This window comes from Gallus gallus, chromosome 36, assembly GCF_016699485.2.
Source record: "Gallus gallus isolate bGalGal1 chromosome 36, bGalGal1.mat.broiler.GRCg7b, whole genome shotgun sequence".
Taxonomy (NCBI): Eukaryota; Metazoa; Chordata; class Aves; order Galliformes; family Phasianidae; genus Gallus; species Gallus gallus.
Genome location: NC_052567.1, coordinates 112,335 through 140,076, shown reverse-complemented (window position 1 = coordinate 140,076; position 27,742 = coordinate 112,335). Strand labels below are relative to the sequence as shown.

General features: G+C 57.7%; 1 protein-coding gene, 1 long non-coding RNA gene and 1 other non-coding gene across 8 annotated transcripts; 1 reads left to right on the top strand and 2 right to left on the bottom strand.

The window, feature by feature from the left end:
- Window positions 1-27,742, bottom strand: BCKDK (branched chain keto acid dehydrogenase kinase). 6 transcript variants are annotated; one of them, XM_040655040.2, is made up of 12 exons: window positions 23,512-27,742; window positions 18,898-19,065; window positions 15,275-15,343; window positions 13,593-13,703; window positions 11,991-12,038; window positions 9,176-9,295; window positions 7,990-8,088; window positions 7,831-7,904; window positions 3,890-4,018; window positions 2,197-2,286; window positions 450-611; window positions 1-365 (listed from the first exon to the last, which is right to left on the bottom strand). In XM_040655040.2, the coding sequence occupies exons 1-12, from the start codon at window positions 23,983-23,985 to the stop codon at window positions 221-223; spliced, it is 1,689 nt and encodes a 562-aa protein (XP_040510974.1). In that variant the 5' UTR covers window positions 23,986-27,742; the 3' UTR covers window positions 1-220. The 6 variants fall into 6 exon arrangements, 5 of the variants coding, with proteins under 5 accessions (XP_040510974.1, XP_040510975.1, XP_046761017.1 ...); XM_040655041.2 differs by having other exon boundaries at window positions 23,563-27,742; XM_046905061.1 differs by having other exon boundaries at window positions 23,444-23,626.
- On the bottom strand, window positions 13,710-15,099 carry LOC121108146. The gene is made up of 3 exons (XR_005842452.1): window positions 14,703-15,099; window positions 14,073-14,603; window positions 13,710-13,937 (listed from the first exon to the last, which is right to left on the bottom strand). It is a non-coding gene; the product is annotated as an S-antigen protein-like (transcript).
- On the top strand, window positions 19,866-20,504 carry LOC121108147. Its single transcript, XR_005842453.1, has 2 exons — window positions 19,866-19,981; window positions 20,147-20,504. It is a non-coding gene; the product is annotated as an uncharacterized LOC121108147 (long non-coding RNA).

Here is a 27,742-nt window from a genome sequence, read left to right as displayed (position 1 = left end):
TCAGCACAACGGCTGCGGCTTTAATGAGCAGCGCCCTTAACGAAGGCGACGCCTCTTAACGAAGCACAAACGCTGCCAGACCTCCAACGGAGACCACCGCAGAGTCCCGACCTCCGTCCCACACCTCCGCGAGGTGACAACGACCTGAAGTGGGGGGTCGGGGGGGGGTCCCGTGGGGGGGTCCCGTGGGGGGTCCCGTGGGGGTCCCGTGGGGGTCCCGTTAGATGCGGAAGCTCTCGGCTTTGCCGTCGATGTGCCGCAGCCGCAGGTAGACGTCGGTGCCCACCCCCTGCAGGGACTGCAGGCATAGGGAGCCCCCCAAGTACTCGGCGTAGGCTCGCGACGTCGGCAGCCCGAAGCCGAAGCTGTGGGGTGTCGGGGTGTCACGGTGGTGTGGAAGCTTTTGTTGGGGGTGTCGGGGAATAAAATGGGGTGTAAGCACGTCGTACCCGTGCATGGGGCCAGCCTGGCCGATGTTGCTGAGGTCCATGAGGTTGCGGAAGGGTCCGCCCAAGCGGGGGTCCTGGGCGCTCGCCTCGGCTGTGCTGAAGTGGTATTCGGTCACCTTGTCCAGGAGGTCGTGGGGGATCCCACCGCCGCGGTCTGAGATCCTATAAGGGGGGGAAAGTGTGGGGAGGGGGTACCTGAAAGGGGGTGGGGTGGTCCTGGGGGTGGGGGAAGGGGTTGGGGGGGTGGGGATAGCGGGGAGGTCCTCCCATGGGGATAGCGGGGAGGTCCTCCAAGGGGGATGTTGGAGAGGTCCTCCCATGGGGACAGTGTGGGGGTCCTCCAAGGGGGACAAAATGGAGGTCCTCCCATGGGGATGTTGGGGAGGTCCTCCCATGGGGACAGCGTGGAGGTCCTCCCATGGGGATAGCATGGAGGTCCTCCAAGGGGGACGTTGTGAAGGTCCTCCCATGGGGATGTTGGGGAGGTCCTCCAAGGGGGACAGCGTGGAGGTCCTCCAAGGGGGACAGTGTGGAGGTCCTCCCATGGGGACGTTGGGGAGGTCTTCCCATGGGGACAGCGTGGAGGTCCTCCAAGGGGGACAGCGTGGAGGTCCTCCAAGGGGGACAGCGTGGAGGTCCTCCAAGGGGGATGCTGGGAGGTCCTCCCATGGGGACAGCGTGGAGGTCCTCCAAGGGGGACATTGTGAAGGTCCTCCAAGGGGGACAGCTTGGAGGTCCTCCCATGGGGATGTTGGGGAGGTCCTCCAAGGGGGACAGTGCAGAGGTCCTCCAAGGGGGACAATGTGGAGGTCCTCCCATGGGGACGTTGGGGAGGTCTTCCCATGGGGACAGCGTGGAGGTCCTCCAAGGGGGACAGCGTGGAGGTCCTTCAATGGGGACTTTGGGGAGGTCCTCCACGGGGGGACAGCGTGGAGGTCCTCCAAGGGGGACAGTGCGGAGGTCTTCCCATGGGGACAGTGGGGAGGTCCTCCAAGGGGGACAGCGTGGAGGTCCTCCAAGGGGGACAGCGTGGAGGTCCTCCCATGGGGACGTTGTGAAGGTCCTCCAAGGGGGAGAGTGGGGAGGTCCTCCAATGGGGACATTGTGAAGGTCCTCCAAAGGGGACGTTGGGGAGGTCCTCCAAGGGGGACAGCGTGAAGGTCCTCCCATGGGGACAGCATGGAGGTCCTCCAATGGGGATGTTGGGGAGGTCCTCCACGGGGGGACAGCGGGGAGGTCCTCCAAGGGGGACAGCGGGGAGGTCCTCCAAGGGGGACAGCGGGGAGGTCCTCCCATGGGGACGTTGGGGAGGTCCTCCAATGGGGACAGCGGGGAGGTCCTCCCATGGGGACAGCGTGAAGGTCCTCCCATGGGGACAGCATGGAGGTCCTCCAAGGGGGACGTTGGGAGGTCCTCCCATGGGGACAGCGTGGAGGTCCTCCAATGGGGATGTTGGGGAGGTCCTCCAAGGGGGACAGTGCAGAGGTCCTCCAATGGGGACATTGTGAAGGTCCTCCAAGGGGGACAGCGTGGAGGTCCTCCAAGGGGGACAGCGTGGAGGTCCTCCAAGGGGGACATTGTGGAGGTCCTCCAAGGGGGACAGCGTGGAGGTCCTCCAATGGGGACAGCGGGGAGGTCCTCCAATGGGGACAGCGGGGAGGTCCTCCAAGGGGGACACCATAGAGAACGCCCCTGAGGCGGAGGGGACACTTTGGGGCCATGGGGACGCTTAGGGGGCAGCCCATACCGGATGACGATGTCGATGTCGTTGTTGGCGATGGTGACGACGATGTCAGGGACGTTGTAGGGGGTGTCGAGGTGGGACTCCATCGTCGCCCTGCAGCACCCCACACTGTGCCCCCTACGGCCCCAAAGGCCGCCCCCCACCCCACAGACCGCCCCCGTACCCCATATCTCCTCACGTGTTCATGCCTTCCCCCATAGAACCCCTTATCACCCCTGTGCTGCCCCATAAACTCCATAGGGTCACGTGTGCCCTCTATAGGAACTCTGTAAAACCCCATATCCTCCTTTATCCCCTACCCCAAACCCCATATCCACCCCAAACACCCCATGTCCCCCCAAGAAAGCCCCATATCCTCCCCCAAAACCTCCTATACGTTCCCATTAACCTCACAGATCCATCCCACAACCCCATATCCCCATTTAACCCCCTTCACCTCCCCTAAATCCTCACATCCCCCCTCAAAACCCCGTATCATCCCCCAAAACCCCATTTACCTCACAAAATCCTTTATGCCCCCCCCAAAACCCCATAATACCCCCCAAAACTCCCTACTTCCCCGTTTAACCCCATATATCCCCCCATAAAATGCTCTATCTGCCCCAAAACCCCACATCCCCCCCCAAACTCTGTTCATCTCCCCCAAAACCCCACACCAGCCCCTTTTAACCTCACATAACCCCCCCCAAACCCCATATCATCCCCTCTAAAACCCCACATCCCCATTTAACCCCATATCTCCCCTAAACCCTCACTTCCCCCCTCAGACCCCCCAAAAACCCCATATCATCCCCCCAAACCCCAAATCACCCCCCGGAAACCCCCCCCAAAAACCCCATATCATCCCCCCAAACCCCAAATCACCCCCTGGAAACCCCCCCCCAAAACCCCATATCATCCCCCAAACAGCCCCCAAAACCCCATATCATCCCCCAAACCCCCCCTCAAACCCCACATCACCCCCCCAACCCCCCCCCCAAAACCCCATATCATCCCCCCAACCCCCCCCAAAACCCCACATCACCCCCTGGAAACCCCCCCCAAACCCCATTCATCCCCTCTAAACTCCCATTTAACCACATTGATCTCCCCTAAACCCTCCCATCCCCCCTCAGAACCCCACATCACCCCCCAAAAGCCCCCCCAAACCCCCACATCACCCTCCCAACCCCCCCAAACCCCCCCAAACCCCATCCATCCCCTCTAAAACCCCATTTAACCCCCTTCCCCTCCCCTAACCCCTCCCATCCCCCCTCAGAACCCCAAATCACCCCCCAGCCCCCCCTAAACCCTCCCATCCCCCCTCAGAACCCCACATCACCCCCCAAACCCCCCCAAACCCCATCCATCCCCTCTAAAACCCCATTTAACCCCCTTCACCTCCCCTAACCCCTCCCATCCCCCCTCAGAACCCCACATCACCCCCGCAATCCCCCCCGAAACCCCATATCATCCCCCAACCCCCCCCAAACCCCACATCACCCCCCCAAACCCCCCCCAAAACCCCATATCATCCCCCAACCCCCCCCCAAACCCCATATCACCCCCCCAAACCCCATCCATCCCCTCTAAAACCCCATTTAACCCCCTTCCCCTCCCCTAACCCCTCCCATCCCCCCTCAGAACCCCACATCACCCCCCCAAACCCCCCCCCAAACCCCATTTATCCCCCCCCAACCCCCCCCCCCCCCCGCACCTCATGGCGTTCTTGAGGAGCTCGGGCAGGATGTAGTCGAGGGGCAGTGGGATGAAGGGGAAGCGGGCGGCCACGTGGCCGTTGATGCGCACCCGCGGCGCGTTGCCGTATTGGTGCTCACACAGCCGCCTGCGGGACCCCCAACCGCCCCCATCAGCCGCCCCCCCCCACGACAACCCCGACCCCATACGGGCACTCCGAGGAGCGCCGCAACCCCATAGGATCGCCCCAAGATCTATAGGGACAAATGCTGGCAGCCCAACGCCCACCCACGTCGCGTCCCAACCCCATACGAGCCTTCTGAGAAGCTCCACAGCCCCATAGGGACGCTCACAGCCCTATTGGGAAGACCCCAAAACCCATAGGATCACCCCAAGATCTATAGGGACAAATGCTGGCAGCCCAACGCCCACCCATGTCGCGTCCCAACCCCATACGAGCCCTCTGAGAAGCTCCACAGCCCCATAGGGATGCTCAGGGAGTTATAGGGGAGACCACAAAACAGCAATACCCCAAGACCCATAGGGACACCCCAAGATCTATAGGAGCAGCCATTGGATCCCGGTGTCACCTCCATCACCCCATTAAGACCCCGACCCCATACGGGCACTCCGAGGAGCACCGCGGCCCCATAGGATCGCCCCAAGATCTATAGGGACAAACGCTGGCAGCCCAACGCCCACCCACGTCGCGTCCCAACCCCATACGAGCCCTCTGAGAAGCTCCGCAGCCCCATAGGGACGCTCACAGCCCTATTGGGAAGACCCCAAAACCCACAGGGACACCCCGAGATCTATAGGGACAGCCATTGGCACCCGGTGTCACCTCCACCACCCCCATTAAGACACCAACCCCATAAAAGCCCTCTGAGAAGCAATGCGACCCCATAGGGATGCTCATGAGAGTTATAGGGGAGACCCCAAAACCCACAGGGATATCCCAAGACCCATAGGGACACCCCAAGATCTATAGGGACAACTGTGGACAGCCCAACACCCACCCACATCGCATCCCGACCCCATACGGGCACTCTGAGGAGCACCGTGGCCCCATAGGATCACCCCAAGATCTATAGGAGCAGCCATTGGATCCCGGTGTCACCTCCATCACCCCATTAAGACCCCGACCCCATACGGGCACTCTGAGGAACACCGCAACCCCATAGGATCGCCCCAAGATCTATAGGGACAAATGCTGGCAGCCCAACACCAACCCATGTCGCGTCCCAACCCCATACGAGCCCTCTGAGAAGCTCCACAGCCCCATAGGGACGCTCACAGCCCTATTGGGAAGACCCCAAAACCCACAGGGACACCCCAAGACCCATAGGGACACCCCAAGATCTATAGGGACAACTGTGGTCAGCCCAACACCCACCCACGTCACGGCCCAACCCCATATGAGCCCTCTGAGAAGCTCCGCAGCCCCATAGGGATGCTCAGAGAGTTATAGGGGAGACCCCAAAACCCACAGGGATACCCCAAGACCCATAGGGACACCCCAAGATCTATAGGGACAGCCATTGGCACCCGGTGTCACCTCCACCACCCCCATTAAGACCCCAACCCCATAAAAGCCCTCTGAGAAGCAATGCGACCCCATAGGGATGCTCATGAGAGTTATAGGGGAGACCCCAAAACCCACAGGGATATCCCAAGACCCATAGGGACACCCCAAGATCTATAGGGACAACTGTGGACAGCCCAACACCCACCCACATCGCATCCCGACCCCATACGGGCACTCTGAGGAGCACCGTGGCCCCATAGGATCACCCCAAGATCTATAGGAGCAGCCATTGGATCCCGGTGTCACCTCCATCACCCCATTAAGACCCCGACCCCATACGGGCACTCTGAGGAGCACCGCAACCCCATAGGATCACCCCAAGATCTATAGGGACAAATGCTGGCAGCCCAACGCCCACCCACGTCGCGTCCCAACCCCATACGAGCCCTCTGAGAAGCTCCGCAGCCCCATAGGGACGCTCACAGCCCTATTGGGAAGACCCCAAAACCCATAGGATCACCCCAAGATCTATAGGGACAAATGCTGGCAGCCCAACGCCCACCCATATCGCGTCCCAACCCCATACGAGCCCTCTGAGAAGCTCCACAGCCCCATAGGGATGCTCAGGGAGTTATAGGGGAGACCACAAAACAGCAATACCCCAAGACCCATAGGGACACCCCAAGATCTATAGGAGCAGCCATTGGATCCCGGTGTCACCTCCATCACCCCATTAAGACCCCGACCCCATACGAGCCCCCTGAGAAGCACCGCGGCCCCATAGGATCACCCCAAGATCTATAGGAACAAATGCTGGCAGCCCAAGACCCACCCATCTCCCGTCCCAACCCCATACGAGCCCTCTGAGAAGCTCCGCAGCCCCATAGGGACGCTGAGAGGCTTATAGGGGAGACCCCAAAACCCACAGTGATACCCCAAGACCCATAGGCACACCCCAAGATCTATAGGGACAGCCATTGGCACCCGGTGTCACCTCCACCACCCCCATTAAGACACCAACCCCATAAAAGCCCTCTGAGAAGCACTGCGACCCCATAGGGATGCTCATGAGAGTTATAGGGGAGACCCCAAAACCCACAGGGACACCCCAAGACCCATAGGGACACCCCAAGATCTATAGGGACAACTGTGGTCAGCCCAACACCCACCCACGTCACGGCCCAACCCCATACGAGCCCTCTGAGAAGCACCAAGACCCCATAGGATCACCCCAAGATCTATAGGAGCAGCCATTGGATCCCGGTGTCACCTCCATCACCCCATTAAGACCCCGATCCCATACGGGCACTCCGAGGAGCACCGCAACCCCATAGGATCGCCCCAAGATCTATAGGGACAAATGCTGGCAGCCCAACGCCCACCCACGTCGCGTCCCAACCCCATACGAGCCCTCTGAGAAGCTCTGCAGCCCCATAGGGACGCTAAGAGGCTTATAGGGGAGACCCCAAAACCCACAGGGATACCTCAAAACCCACAGGGATACCCCAAGACCCATAGGGACACCCAGAGACCTACAGAGAAGACCCCAAAACCCATAGGGACACCCCAAGACCCATAGGGAGGCCTCCAAGACCCATAGGGACATCCCAAAACCCATAGGGACACGCCAAGACCCATAGGGACACCTTAAAAGGACCCTACAAGGACCCCTAAAACCCTATGGATGCCACCAACACCCTATGGGTTTGAGCCCCATAAAAGCCCCCCTTCAGCCCCATAGGGACACCCCAAGACCCATAGGGACACCCCCAGACCTACAGAGAAGACCCCAAAACCCATAGGGACACCCCAAGACCCATAGGGAGGCCCCCAAGACCCATAGGGACACCCCAAGACCCATAGGGACACGCCATCGAGACCCATAAGGACACCCTACAAGGACACCCCTCACAGCCCCATAAAAGCTCTCCATGGGCTCCCCACAGCCCCATAGGGACACCCCAAGACCCATAAGGACACCCCAAGACCCATAGGGACACCCCCAGACCTACAGAGAAGACCCCAAAACCCATAGGGACACCCCAAGACCCATAGGGACACCTTACAAGGACCCTACAAGGACGCCACTTAAACCCTACGGACACCACCAACACCCTATGGGTTTGAGCCCCATAAAAGCCCTCTGTGGGCTTCCTACAGCCCCATAGGGACGCCCCAAGACCCATAGGGACACCCCAAAACCCATAGGGACGCCCCAAGACCTACAGAGAAGACCCCAAAACCCATAGGGACACCCCAAGACCCATAGGGATGCCCCCAAGACCCATAGGGACACGCCATCGAGACCCAAAAGGACACCCTACAAGGACACCCCTCACAGCCCCATAAAAGCCCCCCTACGGCCCCATAGGGCTCCACGGGGACCCACAGAACCCCACAAGGAGCCCTACAGCCGACCCCTATGGGCTCACCGTGCGAAGTCGACCCACTTCTCGATGATCTTTTTGGGTGACAGCCGGGTGCAGATGATGCCCACGAAGTCGGGCTGGGATGGGCGACACGGGGAGGTGACACAGGGGCTGGGGGACACGTGGGGACGGCCCCATAAGCGCTATAGGGCCGGGCTGTACCTTGTCCTCGTGTAGGGCCAGGTGATGGGACGCCAACATACGCATGCCCAGGCGGGAGGTCAACGTCTTGTCCAGGAAGGGACGCAACAGCCGCTCATCCTGGGGGGGTTTGGGGACACCCCAATGTCACCCCACGTCCCAAATGGACAAGGAGAGTATTTGGGGTCACCCCAATGTCACCCCATGTCCCACATGGCCAAAGAAAGGGCATTTGGGGACACCCCAATGGCACCCCATGTCCCACATGGCCAAGGAAAGAGCATTTGGGGTCACCCCAATGTCACCCCACGTCCCACATGGACAAGGAGAGCATTTGGGGTCACCCCAATGTCACCCCACGTCCCACATGGACAAGGAGAGCATTTGGAGTCACCCCAATGGCACCCCATGTCCCACATGGCCAAAGAAAGGGCATTTGGGGTCACCCCAATGTCACCCCATGTCCAAAATGGACAAGGAGAGTATTTGGGGTCACCCCAATGTCACCCCATATCCCACATGGCCAAAGAAAGGGCATTTGGGGACACCCCAATATCACCCCACGTCCCACATGGACAAGGAGAGCATTTGGGGTCACCCCAATGGCACCCCATGTCCCACATGGCCAAAGAAAGGGCATTTGGGGTCACCTCAATGTCACCCCATGTCCCACATGTGTCCCCAGCTGGATGCACCCCACCCGGAAGTGCCTCCCCCCCGAATGTCCCACCCGGAAGTGACCCCAACTGGGTGCACCCCCACCCGGAAGTGTCCCCCCCAGAAGTGTCCCCACCTGGATGCACCCCCACCCGGAAGTGTCCCGACCTGGAAGTGTCCCACCCGGAAGTGCCCCCACCCGCATGTGCCCCCCCGGATGTGACCCCAACTGGATGCATCCCCACCCGGAAGTGACCTCAACTGGATGCACCCCCACCCGGAAGTGACCCCACCCGGAAGTGACCCCAACTGGATGTACCCCCACCCGGAAGTGTCCCACCCTGAAGTCCCTCCCACCCGCATTTGCCCCCCCAACCGAATGTCCCACCCAGAAGCGACCCAAACTGGATGCAGCCCACCCGGAAGTGACCCCAACTGGATGCTGTCCCACCCGGAAGTGACCCCCACCCGGAAGTGATCCCAACTGGATGCACCCCCACCCGGAAGTGCCCCCACCCGGAAGTGACCCCCACCCGGAAGTGACCCCCACCTGGATGTGCCTCCGGCACTCGCGCAGCCCCTCGGCCAGCAGCGTCACCACGTCCTTGTGGTCGTCCAGCAGCTGGCGCAGCAGCGAGCAGTACTGCGCCTCGTCACCCACAGCCTGGATCTGGGCAGGGGGCGACACCGACGGGCGGTGACTGGGGGGGTGACTCAGACAACAGGGGGACGTGGGGACATGGGGTGATGTGGGGATGGGGTGACACGGGGACATGGGGTGACACAGACAGGCAGGGGACATGGGGACGGGGTGATGTGGGGATGGGGTGACACAGGGATGGGGTGACACAAACAGGAAGGGGACATGGGGACGGGGTGATGTGGGGACATGGGGTGACACAAGGATGGGGTGACATGGGGGTGGGGTGACACAGGGATGGGGTGACACAGACAGGCAGGGGACATGGGAACAGGGTGACACAGGGATGGGGTGACACAGACTGGAAGGGGACATGGGGACGGGGTGACATGGGGACATGGGGTGATGTGGGGACATGGGGTGACACAACGATGGGGTGACATGAGGACAAGGGGGTGGGGTGACACGGGGATGGAGTGACACAGACAGGCAGGGGACATGGGGACAGGGTGACACAGGGATGGGGTGACACAAACAGGAAGGGGACATGGGGACGGGGTGACATGGGGACATGGGGACGGGGTGACATGGGGACATGGGGACGGGGTGGCAGGGGTAGGGTGACACCAACAGGAAGGGGACATGGGGACAGGGTGATGTGGGGACATGGGGTGACACAAGGATGGGGTGACATGGGGGGGGGGGTGACACGGGGATGGGGTGACAAAGACAGGCAGGGGACATGGGGACAGGGTGACATAGGGATGGGGTGACACAGACAGGAAGGGGACATGGGGACGGGGTGACATGGGGACATGGGGTGATGTGGGGACATGGGGTGACACAACGATGGGGTGACATGAGGACAAGGGGGTGGGGTGACACGGGGATGGAGTGACACAGACAGGCAGGGGACATGGGGACAGGGTGACATGGGGACATGGGGAGGGGGTGACATGGGGACATGGGGAGGGGGTGGCAGGGGTAGGGTGACACCAACAGGTAGGGGACATGGGGACAGGGTGATGTGGGGACATGGGGTGATGTGGGGACATGGGGTGACACAAGGATGGGGTGACATGGGGGTGGGGTGACACAGACAGGCAGGGGACATGGGGACGGGGTGATGTGGGGATGGGGTGACACAGGGATGGGGTGACACAAACAGGAAGGGGACATGGGGATGGGGTGATGTGGGGACATGGGGTGACACAAGGATGGGGTGACATGGGGGTGGGGTGACACAGGGATGGGGTGACACAGACAGGCAGGGGACATGGGAACAGGGTGACACAGGGATGGGGTGACACAGACTGGAAGGGGACATGGGGACGGGGTGACATGGGGACATGGGGTGATGTGGGGACATGGGGTGACACAACGATGGGGTGACATGAGGACAAGGGGGTGGGGTGACACGGGGATGGAGTGACACAGACAGGCAGGGGACATGGGGACAGGGTGACACAGGGATGGGGTGACACAGACAGGAAGGGGACATGGGGACGGGGTGACATGGAGACATGGGGACGGGGTGGGGTGACACAGACATGTAGGGGACATGGGGACAGGGTGACACCAACAGGTAGGGGACATGGGGACGGGGTGATGTGGGGGTGGGGTGACACAAACAGGAAGCGGATATGGGAATGGGGTGACACCAGGACAGGGTGACACCAGGACCCAGGGGTGACACCAGGATTGAGGTGACACCAGGACAGGGTGTCACCAGGACAGGGTGACAAAGGATCCAGGGATGATACCAGGACAGGGTGACAACAGGACAGGGTGACGTGACAACTGGGGTGACACAAGGATAGGGTGACACCAGGACCCAGGGGTGACACCAGGATTGGGGTGACACGAGGACACGGTGACACCAGGACCCAGGGGTGACATCAGGACAGGGTGACAAAGGACCCAGGGGTGACACGACGACTCAGGGGTGACACCAGGCCTGGGGTGACACGAGGACGGGGTGACAAAGGACTCAGGGATGACACCAGGACAGAGTGACAGCAGAACCCAGGGGTGACATGAAGACCCAGGGGTGACACAAGGACAGGGTGACAAAGGACCCAGGCGTGACACCAGGACAGGGTGACACCAGGACAGGGTGACATGACGACAAGGTGACAAAGGACCCAGGGGTGACACCAGGACTGGGGTGACACCAGGATAGGGTGACAAAGGACCCAAGGGTGACACCAGGACAGGGTGACGTGAGGACTGGGGTGACACGAGGACAGGGTGACACCAGGACCCAGGGGTGACACCAGGATTGGGGTGACACCAGGACAGGGTGACACCAGGACAGGGTGACAAAGGATCCAGGGGTGACACCAGGACAGGGTGACGTGAAGACTGGGGTGACATGAGGACAGGGTAACATGATGACAGGATGACAAAGGACCCAGGGGTGACACCAGGATTGGGGTGACACGAGGACAGGGTGACAAAGGACCCAGGGGTGACACCAGGACAGGGTAACACCAGGATTGGGGTGATACAAGGACAGGGTGACACCAGGACAGGGTGACGTGAAGACTGGGGTGACACGAGGACAGGGTGACACCAGGACCCAGGGGTGACACCAGGATTGGGGTGACACCAGGACCCAGGGGTGACAAAGAACCCAGGGGTGACACCAGGACTGGGGTGACACGAGGACAGGGTGACAGCAGGACCCAGGGGTGACATGAGGTGACACAAATGTGACACTCACGGGTGGGAAATCGATGAGCTTCTGGAAGGCGCGAATGTAGAGCTCATGCTGTGGGGTGACAGTGTCACCAAGTGTCACCATGTGCCACCAAGAGTCACCACGTGTCCCCACCACACCGCCCCCATTACCCCCCACAGCCACCTCACTGCCCCCAGGATGTCCTCACCCCCCACCACGTCCTTCTGTCACCTTCATGTCCCTGTGTCCCCAAAGCCACCCCTCCCCAAAGCCACCCGTGTCCCCAAAGCCACCAATGTCCCCTCCTGGTGTCCCCAACACCCACCACATCCCCATCCAACCCCCCAACCCACCCACCCGCTGCCACCCCAACGCGGCCATCACGTCCCCAAAGCCACCAATGTCCCCAAGTGCCATCAGGTCTCCAAGCGTCACCATGTCCCCAAAGTCACCAATGGCCCCAAGTGTCACCATGTCCCCAAAGCCACCAATGTCCCCTCCCGGTGTCCCCAACACCCACCATATCCCCCTCCAACCCCTCAACCCACCCACCCGCTGCCACCCCAACGCGGCCATCACATCCCCAAAGCCACCAACATCCCCAGGTGCCATCACGTCCCCAAAGCCACCAATGTCCCCAAGTCCCATCAGGTCTCCAAGTGTCACCATGTCCCCAAAGTCACCAATGGCCCCAAGTGTCACCATGTCCCCAAAGCCACCAATGTCCCCTCCCGGTGTCCCCAACGCCCACCACATCCCCCTCCAACCCCCAACCCACCCACCCGCTGCCACCCCAACGCGGCCATCACGTCCCCAAAGCCACCAATGTCCCCAGGTGCCATCAAGTCCCCAAAGCCACCAATGTCCCCAAGTGTCACCATGTCCCCAAGTGTCACCAATGTCCCCTCCCGGTGTCCCCAACACCCACCACATCCCCCTCCAACCCCCCAACCCACCCACCTGCTGCCACCCCAACACAGCCATCACATCCCCAAAGCCACCAACGTCCCCAAATGTCACCATGTCCCCAAAGCCACCAATGTCCCCTCCCGGTGTCCCCAACACCCACCACGTCCCCCTCCAACCCCCAACCCACCCACCTGCTGCCACCCCAACACGGCCATCACGTCCCCAAAGCCACCAATGTCCCCAAGTGCCATCAGGTCTCCAAGCGTCACCATGTCCCCAAAGTCACCAATGTCCCCAAGTGTCACCATGTCCCCAAAGCCACCAATGTCCCCTCCCAGTGTCCCCAACACCCACCACGTCCCCCTCCAACCCCCCAACCCACCCACCCGCTGCCACCCCAACACGGCCATCACGTCCCCAAAGCCACCAACATCCCCAAGTGCTATCAGGTCCCCAAAGCCACCAACGTCCCCAAGTACCATCATGTCCCCAAAGCCACCGATGTCCCCTCCCAGTGTCCCCAACACCCACCACGTCCCCCTCCAACCCCCCAACCCACCCACCCGCTGCCACCCCAACGCAGCCATCACCCACCCCATGTCCCACCGTGTCCCCACCCCAAGACCCACCGTGTCCCCACCACGGCCACCACCCCCCACCCCACGTGTCCCCCCCCCCATTGTCCCCACCCCCCACCCCACGTGTCCCCCCCCCCCCCGTTGTCCCCGCAGTCACCACGTGGAGGATGGTGGGGTTGCAGCCGATGATGAAGGGGAGGCTGCGGAAGCCTTTGATGCGGTGGGCGATGCGGACGGGCAGCTCCTGCTGCAGGTAACGGGCGCTCTTCTGCGGGGACACCACGAGTCTGGGACCCCGAGGCCACCACCGGCCCCAAAGGCCACCCCAAACATGGGGGGACGCGGTGACACCCCGTCCCCAAAGGCACCCAGGCGCAAGGATTTCAGCCCAGAGGGATGTTTGGGTCCCCAGAGCCACATGGATCGGCTCCTGCCAGGACCTTTGTGTCCCCAAGGCAACCTGGGTCTGCTCCTGCCAGGACCTTTGTGTCCCCTGAGCCACCTCCTGCCAGGACCTTTGTGTCCCCAAAGCCACCAGGGACCCCAAAACCTCCTGCATCCCAAAGCCACCGTGTCCCCAAAGCCACCCGGGCACCAGGGACCAATCTCAGTGGGACATTTGTGTCCCCAAAGCCACCAGGGACCCCAAAGCCCCCTGCATCCCAAAGCCACCGTGTCCCCAAAGCCACCTGGGTCTGCTCCTGCCAGGACCTTTGTGTCCCCTGAGCCACCTTCAGCCAGGACCTTTGTGTCCCCAGAGCCACCAGGGACCCCAAAACCTCCCGCATCCCAAAGCCACCGTGTCCCCAAAGCCACCTGGGTCTGCTCCTGCCAGGACCTTTCTGTCCCCAAAGCCACCTCCTACCACGACCTTTGTGTCCCCAAAGCCACCTGGGTCTGCTCCTGCCAGGACCTTTGTGTCCCCTGAGCCACCTCCTGCCAGGACCTTTGTGTCCCCAGAGCCCCCCCCCTGCCAGGACCTTTGTGTCCCCAAGGCCACCAGGGACCCCAAAACCTCCTGCATCCCAAAGCCACCGTGTCCCCAAAGCCACCTGGGTCTGCTCCTGCCAGGACCTTTGTGTCCCCAAGGCCACCAGGGACCCCAAAACCTCCCGCATCCCAAAGCCACCGTGTCCCCAAAGCCACCTGGGTCTGCTCCTGCCAGGACCTTTGTGTCCCCAGGGCCACCCCCTGCCAGGACCTTTCTGTCCCCAGAACCACATCCTAGCAGGACCTTTGTGTCCCCAGAGCCCCCCCCTGCCACGACCTTTGTGTCCCCAAGGCCACCTGGATCTGTTCCTGCCAGGACCTTTGTGTCCCCTGAGCCACCCCCTGCCAGGACCTTTGTGTCCCCAAGGCCACCAGGGACCCCAAAACCTCTTGCATCCCAAAGCCACCGTGTCCCCAAAGCCACCTGGATCTACACCTGCCAGGACCTTTGTGTCCCCAAGGCCACCTCCTGCCAGGACCTTTGTGTCCCCAAGGCCACCTGAGTCTGCTCCTGCCAGGACCTTTGTGTCCCCTGAGCCACCCCCTGCCAGGACCTTTGTGTCCCCAAGGCCACCAGGGACCCCAAAACCCCCTGCATCCCAAAGCCACCGTGTCCCCAAAGCCACCTGGATCTACCCCTGCCAGGACCTTTGTGTCCCCAGGGCCACCCCCTGCCAGGACCTTTGTGTCCCCAAGGCCACCTGAGTCTGCTCCTGCCAGGACCTTTGTGTCCCCTGAGCCACCCCCTGCCAGGACCTTTGTGTCCCCAAGGCCACCAGGGACCCCAAAACCCCCTGCATCCCAAAGCCACCGTGTCCCCAAAGCCCCCTCTGCCCGTCCCCAACTCACCAGGATGTGGCTCCCGTCCTGCGACCGCCCCGAGTACAGCATGGTGGTGGGCGTCAGGCGGACCGACGGCTGTGACACCGTGACATCAGTGGGGTGACAACACCCCAAGCACCCCAAAACCCCCCAAATTCACCCCAAAACATCCCAAAGTCACCCCAAAATCCCACAGGACACCCCCAAGACCTCCCTCGTGTTCCCAACCCCCAAAGACAACACACTGGTGGGCAACAGGCAGACCAACTGCTGTGATACTGCGATGTCCGTGGGGTGACAAGACCCCATACACCCCAAAACCCCCCAAATTTAACCCAAAACCCCCCAAATTCACCCCCAAACCCCACAGGACACCCCCAAGACCTCCCTCGTGTTCCCAACGCCCAAAGACAACACAGTGGTGGGCATCAGGCGGACTGACGGCTGTGATACTGTGATGTCAGTGGGGTGACAACACCCCAAACACCCCCCTTAGCACCCCAAATTCACCCCAAAACATCCCAAATTCACCCCAAAACCCCACAGGACACCCCCAAGACCTCCCTCGTGTTCCCAAACCCCCAAAGACAACACAGTGGTGGGCATCAGGCGGACTGACGGCTGTGATACTGTGATGTCAGTGGGGTGACAACACCCCAAACACCCCCCTTAGCACCCCAAATTCACCCCAAAACATCCCAAATTCACCCCAAAACCCCACAGGACACCCCCAAGACCTCCCTCGTGTTCCCAAACCCCCAAAGACAACACAGTGGTGGGCAACAGGTGGACCGACAGATGTGATACCGTGACATCAGTGGGGTGACAACACCCCTAACACCCCCCTTAGCACCCCAAATTCACCCCAAAACATCCCAAATTCACCCCAAAATCCCACAGGACACCCCCAAGACCTCCCTCGTGTTCCCAACCCCCAGAGACAACACACTGGTGGGCAACAGGAGGCCCAACGGCTGTGATAGTGTGATGTCAGTGGGGTGACAACACCCCAAACACCCCCCTTAGCACCCCAAATTCACCCCAAAACATCCCAAATTCACCCCAAAACCCCACAGGACACCCCCAAAAACTCCCTCGTGTTCCCAACCCACAGAGACAACACAGTGGTGGGCATCAGGCGGACTGACGGCTGTGATACTGTGATGTCAGTGGGGTGACAACACCCCAAACACCCCCCAAAACCCCCCAAATTCACCCCAAAACACCCCAAATCCCCCCCAAACCACCACAACACCCCTCCCAACACCCCCGAAACACCCCAAGTTCACCCCAATCCCCCCCCAAAACACCCCAAACCCCCCCAAAACACCCCAAATTCACCCCAACCCCCCCAAAACACCCCCAATCCCACCCAAACCACAACACCCCCCAAAACACCCCCAAAACACCCCAAGTTCACCCCAATCCCCCTCAAAACACCCCAAATTCACCCCAACCCCCCTCAAAACACCCCAAATCCCCCTCAAACCACCACAACACCCCCCAAAACACTCCAAACCCCGCCTCAAAACACCCCAAATCCCCCTCAAACCACCACAACCCCCCCAAATTCACCCCAAACCCCCCAAATCCCCCCCCAAAACACCCCAACCCCCCCCAAAACACCGCAAATCCCCCCCAAACCACCACAACACCCCAACCCCCCCAAAACACCCCAACCCTCCCCCAAACCACCCCAACCCCCCCCAAAACACCCCAAATTCACCCCAACCCCCCCCAAAACACCGCAAATCCCCCTCAAACCACCACAACACCCCCAAAGCACCCCAAGTTCACCCCAACCCCCCCCAAAACACCCCAAACCCCCCCAAAACACCCCAAATCCCCCCAAACCACAACACCCCTCCCAACACCCCCAAAACACCCCAAATTCACCCCAAAACACCCCAAACCCCCCTCAAACACCAGACCACCCCCCAAAACACCCCAAAACCCCTCAAACCACCACAATGCCCCTCCCAACACCCCCAAAACACCCCAAATTCACCCAAAAAACACCCCCAATCCCCCCCAAACCACCACAACACCCCTCCCAACACCCCCAAAACACCCCAAACCCCCCTCAAACCACCCCAACCCCCCCCCCAAAACACCCCAAGTTCACCCCCAGCCCCCCCCAAAACACCCCAAATCCCCCCCAAAACACCCCAATCCCAGCCCAACCCCCCCCAAAACACCCCAAGTTCACCCCAAGCCCCCCCAAAACACCCCAAATCCCCCCCAAAACACCACAACCCCCCCCAAAACACCCCAAACCCCCCTCAAACCACCCCAACCCCCCCCCCCAAAACACCCCAAGTTCACCCCAACCCCCCCCAAAACACCCCAAATCCCCCCAAACCACCCCAAATCCCCCCCAAAACACCACACCCCCCAAAACACCCCAACCCCCCCCCAAAACACCGCAAATCCCCCCCAAACCACCACAACACCCCAACCCCCCCCAAAACACCCCAACCCTCCCCCAAACCACCCCAACCCCCCCCAAAACAGCCCAACCCCCCCCAAAACAGCCCAAATCCCCCTCAAACCACCACAACCCCCCCCCAAAACACCCCAAGTTCACCCCAACCCCCCCCAAAACAGCCCAAACCCCCCCCAAAACACCCCAAATTCACCCCAAACCCCCCCAAAACACCCCAAATCCCCCCTCAAACCACCACAACACCCCCCAAAACACCCCAACCCCCCCCAAACACCCCAAATCCCCCCCAAAACACCACAACACCCCCCAAAACACCCCAACCCCCCCCCCCAAAACACCGCAAATCCCCCCCAAACCACCCCAACCCCCCCCCAACACCCCCAACCCCCCCCAAAACCCCTCCCAACACCCCCAAAACACCCCATGTTCATCCCAAAACCCCCTCCCAACACCCTAAATCCACCCCAAACCACCACAACACCCCTCCCAACACCCCCAAAACACCCCAAGTTCACCCCAATCCCCCCCAAAACAGCCCAAATTCACCCCAACCCCCCTCAAAACACCCCAAATCCCCCTCAAACCACCACAACACCCCCCAAAACACTCCAAACCCCGCCTCAAAACACCGCAAATCCCCCCCAAACCACCACAACACCCCAACCCCCCCCAAAACACCCCAACCCTCCCCCAAACCACCCCAACCCCCCCCAAAACAGCCCAACCCCCCCAAAACACCCCAAATTCACCCCAACCCCCCCCAAAACAGCCCAAATCCCCCTCAAACCACCACAACCCCCCCCCAAAACACCCCAAGTTCACCCCAACCCCCCCCAAAACAGCCCAAACCCCCCCCAAAACACCCCAAATTCACCCCAAACCCCCCCAAAACACCCCAAATCCCCCCTCAAACCACCACAACACCCCCCAAAACACCCCAAACCCCCCCCAAACACCCCAAATCCCCCCCAAAACACCACAACACCCCCCCAAAACATCGCAAATCCCCCCCAAACCACCACAACACCCCTCCCAAACCACCCCAAACCCCCCTCAAACCACCCCAACCCCCCCCCAAAACACCGCAAATCCCCCCCAAACCACCACAACACCCCCCCCAAAACACCCCAAACCCCCCTCAAACCACCCCAACCCCCCCCAAAACACCCCAAGTTCACCCCCAGCCCCCCTGCGGTCCCCCCACCTTCTCGGCGGCGGCGTCAATGGCCGGTTGGTTGTAGAAGGAGGTGACAGTTTTGGAGCGTTCCCGTGCCAGGTCTGGGGGGTGCTGGTCGGCAGCTGAGCGGGATGCGGGGCGGGGGGGCAGCGCCGGGGGTCCCCGAGGACCCCCCAAAATGCGCCGCAGCATGGCCTGTTGGGGGGGGGGGGGAGGGGGGGGGAGAAAGGGGCAATGAAGGGCAATGGGGGGACATGGGGGGTGGTGGCAGCGTGATGCTTCTTTTAGCCTCAGATTTAGCCCAAAAAGGGAGTGGGGAACCCCTTTTTCTCCCCCATTTTATACCCCAAATATATATGGACCACGGTTGCAGTTTTCCCTCTGTTTTACCCCAGAAATGGGGTGGAAAATCCCCCTTTTCCCCCATTTTATACCCCAAATGGACCACAGATGCAGTTTTCCCTCATATTTACCCCAAAAAGGGACTGGAGAACCCCCTTTTCCCCCACTTCACACCCAAAATGAACCACAGATGCAGTTTTCCCTCTGTTTTCCCTCCCAAAATAGAGTGGAAAACCCCCTCTTCCTCCACTTCACACCCAAAATGGACCACAGATGCAGTTTTCCCCCAGATTTACCCCAGAAATGGGGTGGAAAATCCCCCTTTTCCCCCATTTTACACCCAAAATGAATCACAGATGCAGTTTTCCCTCTGTTTTACCCCCCAAAATAGGACTGGAGAACCCCTTTTCCCCCCATTTTACACCCAGAATGGACCAGAGTTGCAGTTTTCCCTGTTTTAGCCCCCAAAAAGGGACTGGAGAACCCCTTTTCCCCCCATTTTACACCCAAAATGAACCACAGATGCAGTTTTCCCTCTGTTTTACCCCCAAAAAGGGACTGGAGAACCCCTTTTCCCCCCATTTTACACCCAAAATGGACCACAGATGCAGTTTTCCCTCAGATTTACCCCAAAAAGGGACTGGAGAACCCCCTTTTCCCCCACTTCACACCCAAAATGAACCACAGATGCAGTTTTCCCTCAGATTTACCCCAAAAAGGGACTGGAGAACCCCCTTTTCCCCCACTTCACACCCAAAATGAACCACAGGTGCAGTTTTCCCTCTGTTTTACCCCAAAAAGTGACTGGAGAACCCCTTTTTCCCCCATTTTACACCCCAAATGGACCACAGAGGCAGTTTTCCCTCTGTTTTACCCCCCAAAATGGAGTGGAAAACTCCCTCTTCCCCCACTTCACACCCAAAATGAACCACAGATGCAGTTTTCCCTCTGTTTTACCCCCCAAAATGGGGTGGAAAATCCCCCTTTTCCCCCATTTTACACCCAAAATGGACCACAGATGCAGTTTTCCCTCTGTTTTACCCCCCAAAATAGGACTGGAGAACCCCTTTTCCCCCCATTTTACACCCAGAATGGACCAGAGTTGCAGTTTTCCCTGTTTTAGCCCCCAAGAAGGGACTGGAGAACCCCTTTTCCCCCCATTTTACACCCAAAATGAACCACAGATGCAGTTTTGCCTCATATTTACCCCAAAAAGGGACTGGAGAACCCCCTTTTCCCCCACTTCACACCCAAAATGAACCACAGATGCAGTTTTCCCTCTGTTTTACCCCCCAGAATGAGGTGGAAAATCCCCCTTTTCCCCCATTTTACACCCAAAATGGACCACAGATGCAGTTTTCCCTCAGATTTACCCCAGAAATGGGGTGGAAAATCCCCCTTCCCCCCATTTTACACCCAAAATGGACCACAGATGCAGTTTTCCCTCATATTTACCCCAAAAAGGGACTGGAGAACCCCCTTTTCCCCCACTTCACACCCAAAATGAACCACAGATGCAGTTTTCCCTCTGTTTTACCCCAGAAATGGGGTGGAAAACCCCTTTTTCCCCCACTTTACACCCAAAATGAACCACAGATGCAGTTTTCCTTCAGTTTCAGCCCCAAAATGGAGTGAGGAGAACCCTTTTTGCTCACATTTATACCCCAAACAGAACAGAATATGCTTATTTTCTCAGATTCATACACAAAATCGAGTGGGGATCCCCTTTTCCCTCACTTTCAGCCCCAAAATGGACCAAGAAACCCTTTTTCCTCACATTTACACCCAAAATGGGAGCAGAAATCCCATTTTTCCACCAATTTCCCCTACAGTGGCCAAGGGATGCCTCTTTCTCCCTTATTTTAACCCCAAAAACGGGCGACGGATCCCTTTTCCCCCATCTCTGCCCATAAGATGGCTCCAGGAACCCCTTTCCCCTCCATTTTAGCCCCAAAATTGACTGAGAACCCTTTCCCCCCCCCCTCAAATCCCCCCCAATGGACGAAGGACCCATTTTCCCCTCAGTTTCAACCCCAAAAACGGACCAAAGAACCCTTTTTCCTCAGGTTTACACCCAAAAGGGAATGCAAACACCACTTTTTTTCCCTCATGTTTAACCCCCAAACGGGCCGGGAAACCCTTTTTTTTCTCCTTTCTACCTAAAAAAAAGAATCCTTTTTTCCTCATTTATAGTCCCCAGGATGGACCACGAACCCCTTTTCCCACAGTTCTACCCCAAAACAGAGCAGGGAATCCCTCCCCCCCCCCCCTTTTTCCCCCTTTTTAACCCAAAAATGGACATGGGATCCCTTTTACCCACAGTTTTGACCCCAAAATCGTGAAAGAAACCCTTTTTCCCCCTCACATTATACCTAAACTACACAAAAAAACCCTTTTTCCTTTAACTTTACCTCACTTTTCCACATCAATACCCCAAACTGCACTGGGGAACCCCTTTTTCCTCAGTTCTAACCTCAAAAGTGACCCAGGAAACCCCATTTCCCCTCTGTTCTACCCCAAAATACACCCAAACCCCCTTTTTCCCTCACTTCTACCCCAAAAATGGGCTGGGGAACCCCTTTTTACCCCAATTACACCCCAAAACTGACCCAAAAATTTGGGGACTCCCAAAAAATGTGCCCACGTGCCCCAAAACTCCTTTTTCCCGCTTCATTTTACCCCAAAACGATCAAAAGCATTAATTTTCCCCCAATTTCACCATAAAAATGCCTTCAAACACCTCAGGACCCCAATTCCCGTCACTTTCACCCCCAAAATCACCTCAGGACCCCAATTCCCCTCAGTCTTATTCCAAAACCACCTCAGGATCCCAATTCTCCTCAGTTTTATCCCAAAACCACCTCACGACCCCAATTCCCCTCAGGTTTATCCCAAAACCACCTCAGAATTCCAATTCCCCTCATTTTTATCCCAAAACCACCTCAGAATTCCAATTCTCCTCAGTTTTTATCCCCAAACCACCTCACGACCCCAATTCCCCTCAGTTTTATCCCAAAACCACCTCAGAATTCCCCAATTCCCCTCATTTTTATCCCCAAAACCACTTCAGAATTCCAATTCCCCTCAGTTTTATCCCAAAACCACCTCACGACCCCAATTCCCCTCAGTTTTTATCCCAAAACCACCTCAGAATCCCAATTCTCCTCAGTTTTATCACCAAACCACCTCACGACCCCAATTCCCCTCAGATTTATCCCAAAACCACCTCACGACCCCAATTCCCCTCAGTTTTTATCCCAAAACCACCTCAGAATCCCAATTCTCCTCAGTTTTATCCCAAAACCACCTCATGACCCCAATTCCCCTCATTTTTTATCCCAAAACCACCCCAGAATCCCAATTCCCCTCAGGTTTATCCCCAAAACCACCTCAGAATTCCAATTCCCCTCAGTTTTTATCCCCAAAACCACCTCAGGATCCCAATTCTCCTCAGTTTTATCCCAAAACCACCTCAGAATCCCAATTCTCCTCAGTTTTATCCCCAAACCACCTCACGACCCCAATTCCCCTCAGATTTATCCCCAAACCACCTCACGACCCCAATTCCCTTCAGTTTTATCCCCAAACCACCTCAGAATTCCAATTCCCCTCATTTTTATCCCAAAACCACTTCAGAATTCCAATTCCCCTCAGTTTTATTCCCAAACCACCTCACGACCCCAATTCCCCTCAGTTTTTATCCCAAAACCACCTCAGAATCCCAATTATCCTCAGTTTTATCCAAAAACCACCTCACGACCCCAATTGCCCTCAGTTTTATCCCAAAACCACCTCACGACCCCAATTCCCCTCAGTTTTATCCCCAGACCACCTCAGAATTCCAATTCCCCTCAGTTTTTATCCCCAAAACCACCTCAGGATCCCAATTCCCCTCATTTTTTATCCCAAAAACACCCCAGAATCCCAATTCCCCTCATTTTTATCCCCAAACCACCTCACGACCCCAATTCCCTTCAGTTTTACTCCAAAACCCCCTCAGGACCCCAATTCCCCTTAGTTTAGCCCAAAAAACACAAGACCCATTTTCCCTCAGTCCCCCCCCACAAAAAACCCCCACAGGGCCCCATTTCAACCCCCAAACCCCACACGATCCCCATCTTCCCTCACTTCCCCCCCCCCAAAGACCCCACAGGACCCCTCTCCCCCTCAGTCACACCCCCCGAAATCCCCTCACCACCTCCATTTGCTTTCACTTTCACCCCGAACCCACCTCGGGGCCCCATTTCCTCTCAATTTCACCTCAAAATCCGCGCCCTCCCCCCCCCCTCCCCCACTCACCAGGCAGCGGACCCCCCCCCCAGCCCCCTGCCCCCCCCCGCGCCCCCTCACAATGGTACGTCCCGGTCGGGTGAACGCGCGCAGTGCGCATGCGCGGGGCGAACCATTGCGCAGCAGAAGGGGGTGGAGCGCTGCGCAGCGCGCGTGCGCACTGACGGAAGTGGGCGAGGCGGAAGTGGGGGCGCCATTTTGTGGGCGGTGTCGGCGCCATTTTGTGGGCAGTGCCATTTTGTGGGCGCCGATGGGAAATGGAGTCCGCGTTCCGTTTTGGGGTAAAAGTGAGGAAAAATGGGTGTGCGGTTTGTGTTTGTGGCACGAAGGAAGGGGAAATGGGGACTCCTCCCTACGTTTTGGTGTATAAATGAGGGGAAAATAGGATCCTTCGTTCATTTTGGGGGATGTAAATGAGGTAAAAGGGGGTCCCGGGTACAACTTTCTGTGTAAAACTGAGAGTAAAAGTGGTCCCATTACCATTTTTTTTCAGTAAAAATGTGGGAAATGGGGGAAATTTTGGGGTAAAACCGAGAGGAAATGAACGGTGTTGTTCCATTTCTTGGGGGTGTGAGGAAAAATCGGGGGGTCCGGGACGTTTTGGGGGCAAAAAAATGATGGAAAAGTGGAACAAAATGTTCATTTTCGGGGTATAGATGAGGGGAAATTGGGTTTTCCCGTTTCGTTTTGGGGCAAAACTGAGGGAAAAAGGGTCCCTCGATCACATCTGGGAGCAAAAGAAAAGGAAAATTGAGACGAAGTGTTCATTTTTGGGGTATAAATGGGGGAAAAAACGGTTCACTGCTCCGATTTTTGGGGATAGAAATGGGAAAATTGAGTTCCCCACAACATTTTAGGGGTAAAACTGAGGGAAAATTGGGGACCTCCATTCATTTTTTGGGGTGTAAATGGGGGGGGGGGGGGGGGGGAGTGTTTCCATGTCCGTTTCGGGGTATAAATGAACAAAACGAGGTCCTGGGTCCTCATTTTTGGATCCCTAATCCATTTTTGGGTGTAAATGGGGGAAAATTGGGTTCCGTGGTTCATTTTGGGGTGAAACTGAGGGAAAAGGGACTCATTTTTTGGGATAAAACTGAGGGGAAAGGAGGTCCCCAAGCTCAAATTTGGGGGTAAAAATGGGGAAAAGGGGGTTCCTGAAATCATTTTGGGGTAAAACTGAGGGAAATTGGGGTCCCATAATTGTGTTCAGTGATACAAGTGAGAAAATGTTGGGGTCTCCTCTCTTTTTTGGGGGATATAAATGGGGAGAGTGTGCTTTTTTGGGGGTACAACCAAAGGAAATTGGGTCCCCAGAGCACTTTTTGGGGTACAACTGATGAAAATGGGGTCCCCAGAGCCCTTTTTGGGGGTACAACCGAAGGAAATGGGGTCCCCAGGCCCCTTTTTGGGGTACAACTGATAAAAATGGAGTTCCCAAAGCACTTTTTGGGGTACAACCGAAGGAATTGGGGTCCCCACACCACTTCTTGGGTACAACTGAAGGAAATGGGGTCCTCAGACCCCTTTTTGGGATACAACCGAAGGAATTGGGGTCCCCAGAGCACTTTTTGGGATACAATCAAAGGAAATGAGGCCCCCAGGCCCCTTTTTGGGGTACAGCCATGAGAAATGGGATCCCCAGATCACTTCTTGGGGTACAACTGAAGGAAATGGGGTCCTCAGACCCCTTTTTGGGGTACAACCGAAGGAAATGGGGTCCCCAGACCCCTTTTTGGGGTACAGTCATGAGAAATGGGGTCCCCTGACCACTTTTTGGGGTACAGTCATGAGAAATGGGTCCTCAGACCACTTCTTGGGTACAACTGAAGGAAATGGGGTCCTCAGACCCCTTTTTGGGGTACAACCGAAGGAATTGGGGTCCCCAGAGCACTTTTTGGGATACAGTCACAGGCAATGGGGTCCTTAGCCCCCTTTTTGGGGCACAACTGAAGGCAATGGGGTCCCGAGACCCCTTTTTTGGGGGTACAACCAAAGGAAATGGGGTCCCCAGAGCCCTTTTTGGGGTACAACCAAAGGAAATGGGGTCCCCAGACCCCTTTTTGGGGGTACAACCGAAGGAATTGGGGTCCCCAGACCCCTTTTTGGGGTACAACTGATAAAAATGGAGTTCCCAAAGCACTTTTTGGGGTACAACCGAAGGCAATGGGGTCCCCACACCACTTCTTGGGTACAACTGAAGGAAATGGGGTCCTCAGACCCCTTTTTGGGGGTACAACCGAAGGAATTGGGGTCCCCAGAGCACTTTTTGGGATACAGTCACAGGCAATGGGGTCCTTAGCACCCTTTTTGGGGCACAACTGATAAAAATGGGGTCCCAAGACCCCTTTTTTGGGGGTACAACCAAAGGAAATGGGGTCCCCAGAGCCCTTTTTGGGGTACAACCGAAGGAAATGGGGTCCTTAGCACCCTTTTTGGGGTACAACTGAAGGCAATGGGGTTCCCAAAGCACTTTTTGGGGGTACAACCGAAGGCAATGGGGTCCCCAGAGCCCTTTTTGGGGGTACAACCGAAGGAATTGGGGTCCTTAGCACCCTTTTTGGGGTACAACTGAAGGCAATGGGGTTCCCAAAGCACTTTTTGGGGGTACAACTGAAGGCAATGGGGTTCCCAAAGCACTTTTTGGGGGCACAACCGAAGGCAATGGGGTCCCCAGAGCCCTTTTTGGGGGTACAACCGAAGGAATTGGGGTCCTTAGCACCCTTTTTGGGGTACAACTGAAGGCAATGGGGTTCCCAAAGCACTTTTTGGGGGTACAACCGAAGGAAATGGGGTCCCCAGAGCACTTTTTGGGATACAGTCACAGGCAATGGGGTCCTTAGCCCCCTTTTTGGGGCACAACTGAAGGCAATGGGGTCCCGAGACCCCTTTTTTGGGGGTACAACCAAAGGAAATGGGGTCCCCAGAGCACTTTTTGGGGGTACAACCGAAGGAAATGGGGTCCCCAGAGCCCTTTTTGGGGGTACAACCGAAGGAATTGGGGTCCTTAGCACCCTTTTTGGGGTACAACTGAAGGCAATGGGGTTCCCAAAGCACTTTTTGGGGGTACAACTGAAGGCAATGGGGTTCCCAAAGCACTTTTTGGGGGTACAACTGAAGGCAATGGGGTTCCCAAAGCACTTTTTGGGGGTACAACCGAAGGAAATGGGGTCCCCAGAGCCCTTTTTGGGGTACGTTGTTCCCCTCCCAATTTGGGGTACAACACCGCGAACACAATCGTCCCCTCCCACCGCCACCCCAAGAAGACACCGCACTCCTTCAGCCCTCGGCCGCCATCGCCGCCATGTTGTCACCATCACACCGTCACCGTCACGTTGTCACCGTTACATCATCACCGCCATGTTGTCGCCGCCGCCATGTTGTCACCGCCATGTTGTCACCGTCACACCGTCACCGTCAGCGCCACCACGGTGTCACCATCACGTCGTCGCTGTCACGTTGTCACCGTTACATCATCACCGCCATGTTGTCGCCGCCGCCATGTTGTCACCGCCATGTTGTCATGGTCATGCCATTAGTCATGGTGTCACTGTCGCGTCGTCACCGCCATGTTGTCACCGTCACATCATCATTGCCACGTTGTCACCATCACGTCATCACCATCACACTGTCACCGCCATGTTGTCATCGTCACGCCATTACTGTCATGGTGTCACTGTCGTGTCGTCACCGCCATGTTGTCACCGTCACACCGTCACTGTCACGTTGTCACCGTCGTCACCGTCACATCATCGCCATGTTGTCACTGTCACATTGTCACTGTCATCTCGTCGCCGCCATGTTGTCACTGTCACATCATCGCCGCCATGTTGTCACCGTCACACCGTCACTGTCACGTTGTCACCATCATCACCATCACATCATCTCCGCCATGTTGTCACCGTCACACTGTCACTGTCACATCATCTCCGCCATGTTGTCACCGTCACACCGTCACTGTCACGTTGTCACCATCATCACTGTCACATCAACACCGCCATGTTGTCACCGTCACATCGTCACCGCCATGTTGTCACCATCACATTGTCACTGTCATCTCGTCACCGCCATGTTGTCACTGTCACGTTGTCGTTGCCATATTGTCATTGCCATGTTGTCACCGTCACGTCATTGCCGCCATGTTGTCACTGTCACATCGTCACCGCCATGTTGTCGTCGCCGCCATATTGTCGTCATCGCCATGTTGTCACTGTCACGTAGTCATCACCATATTGTCATCGCC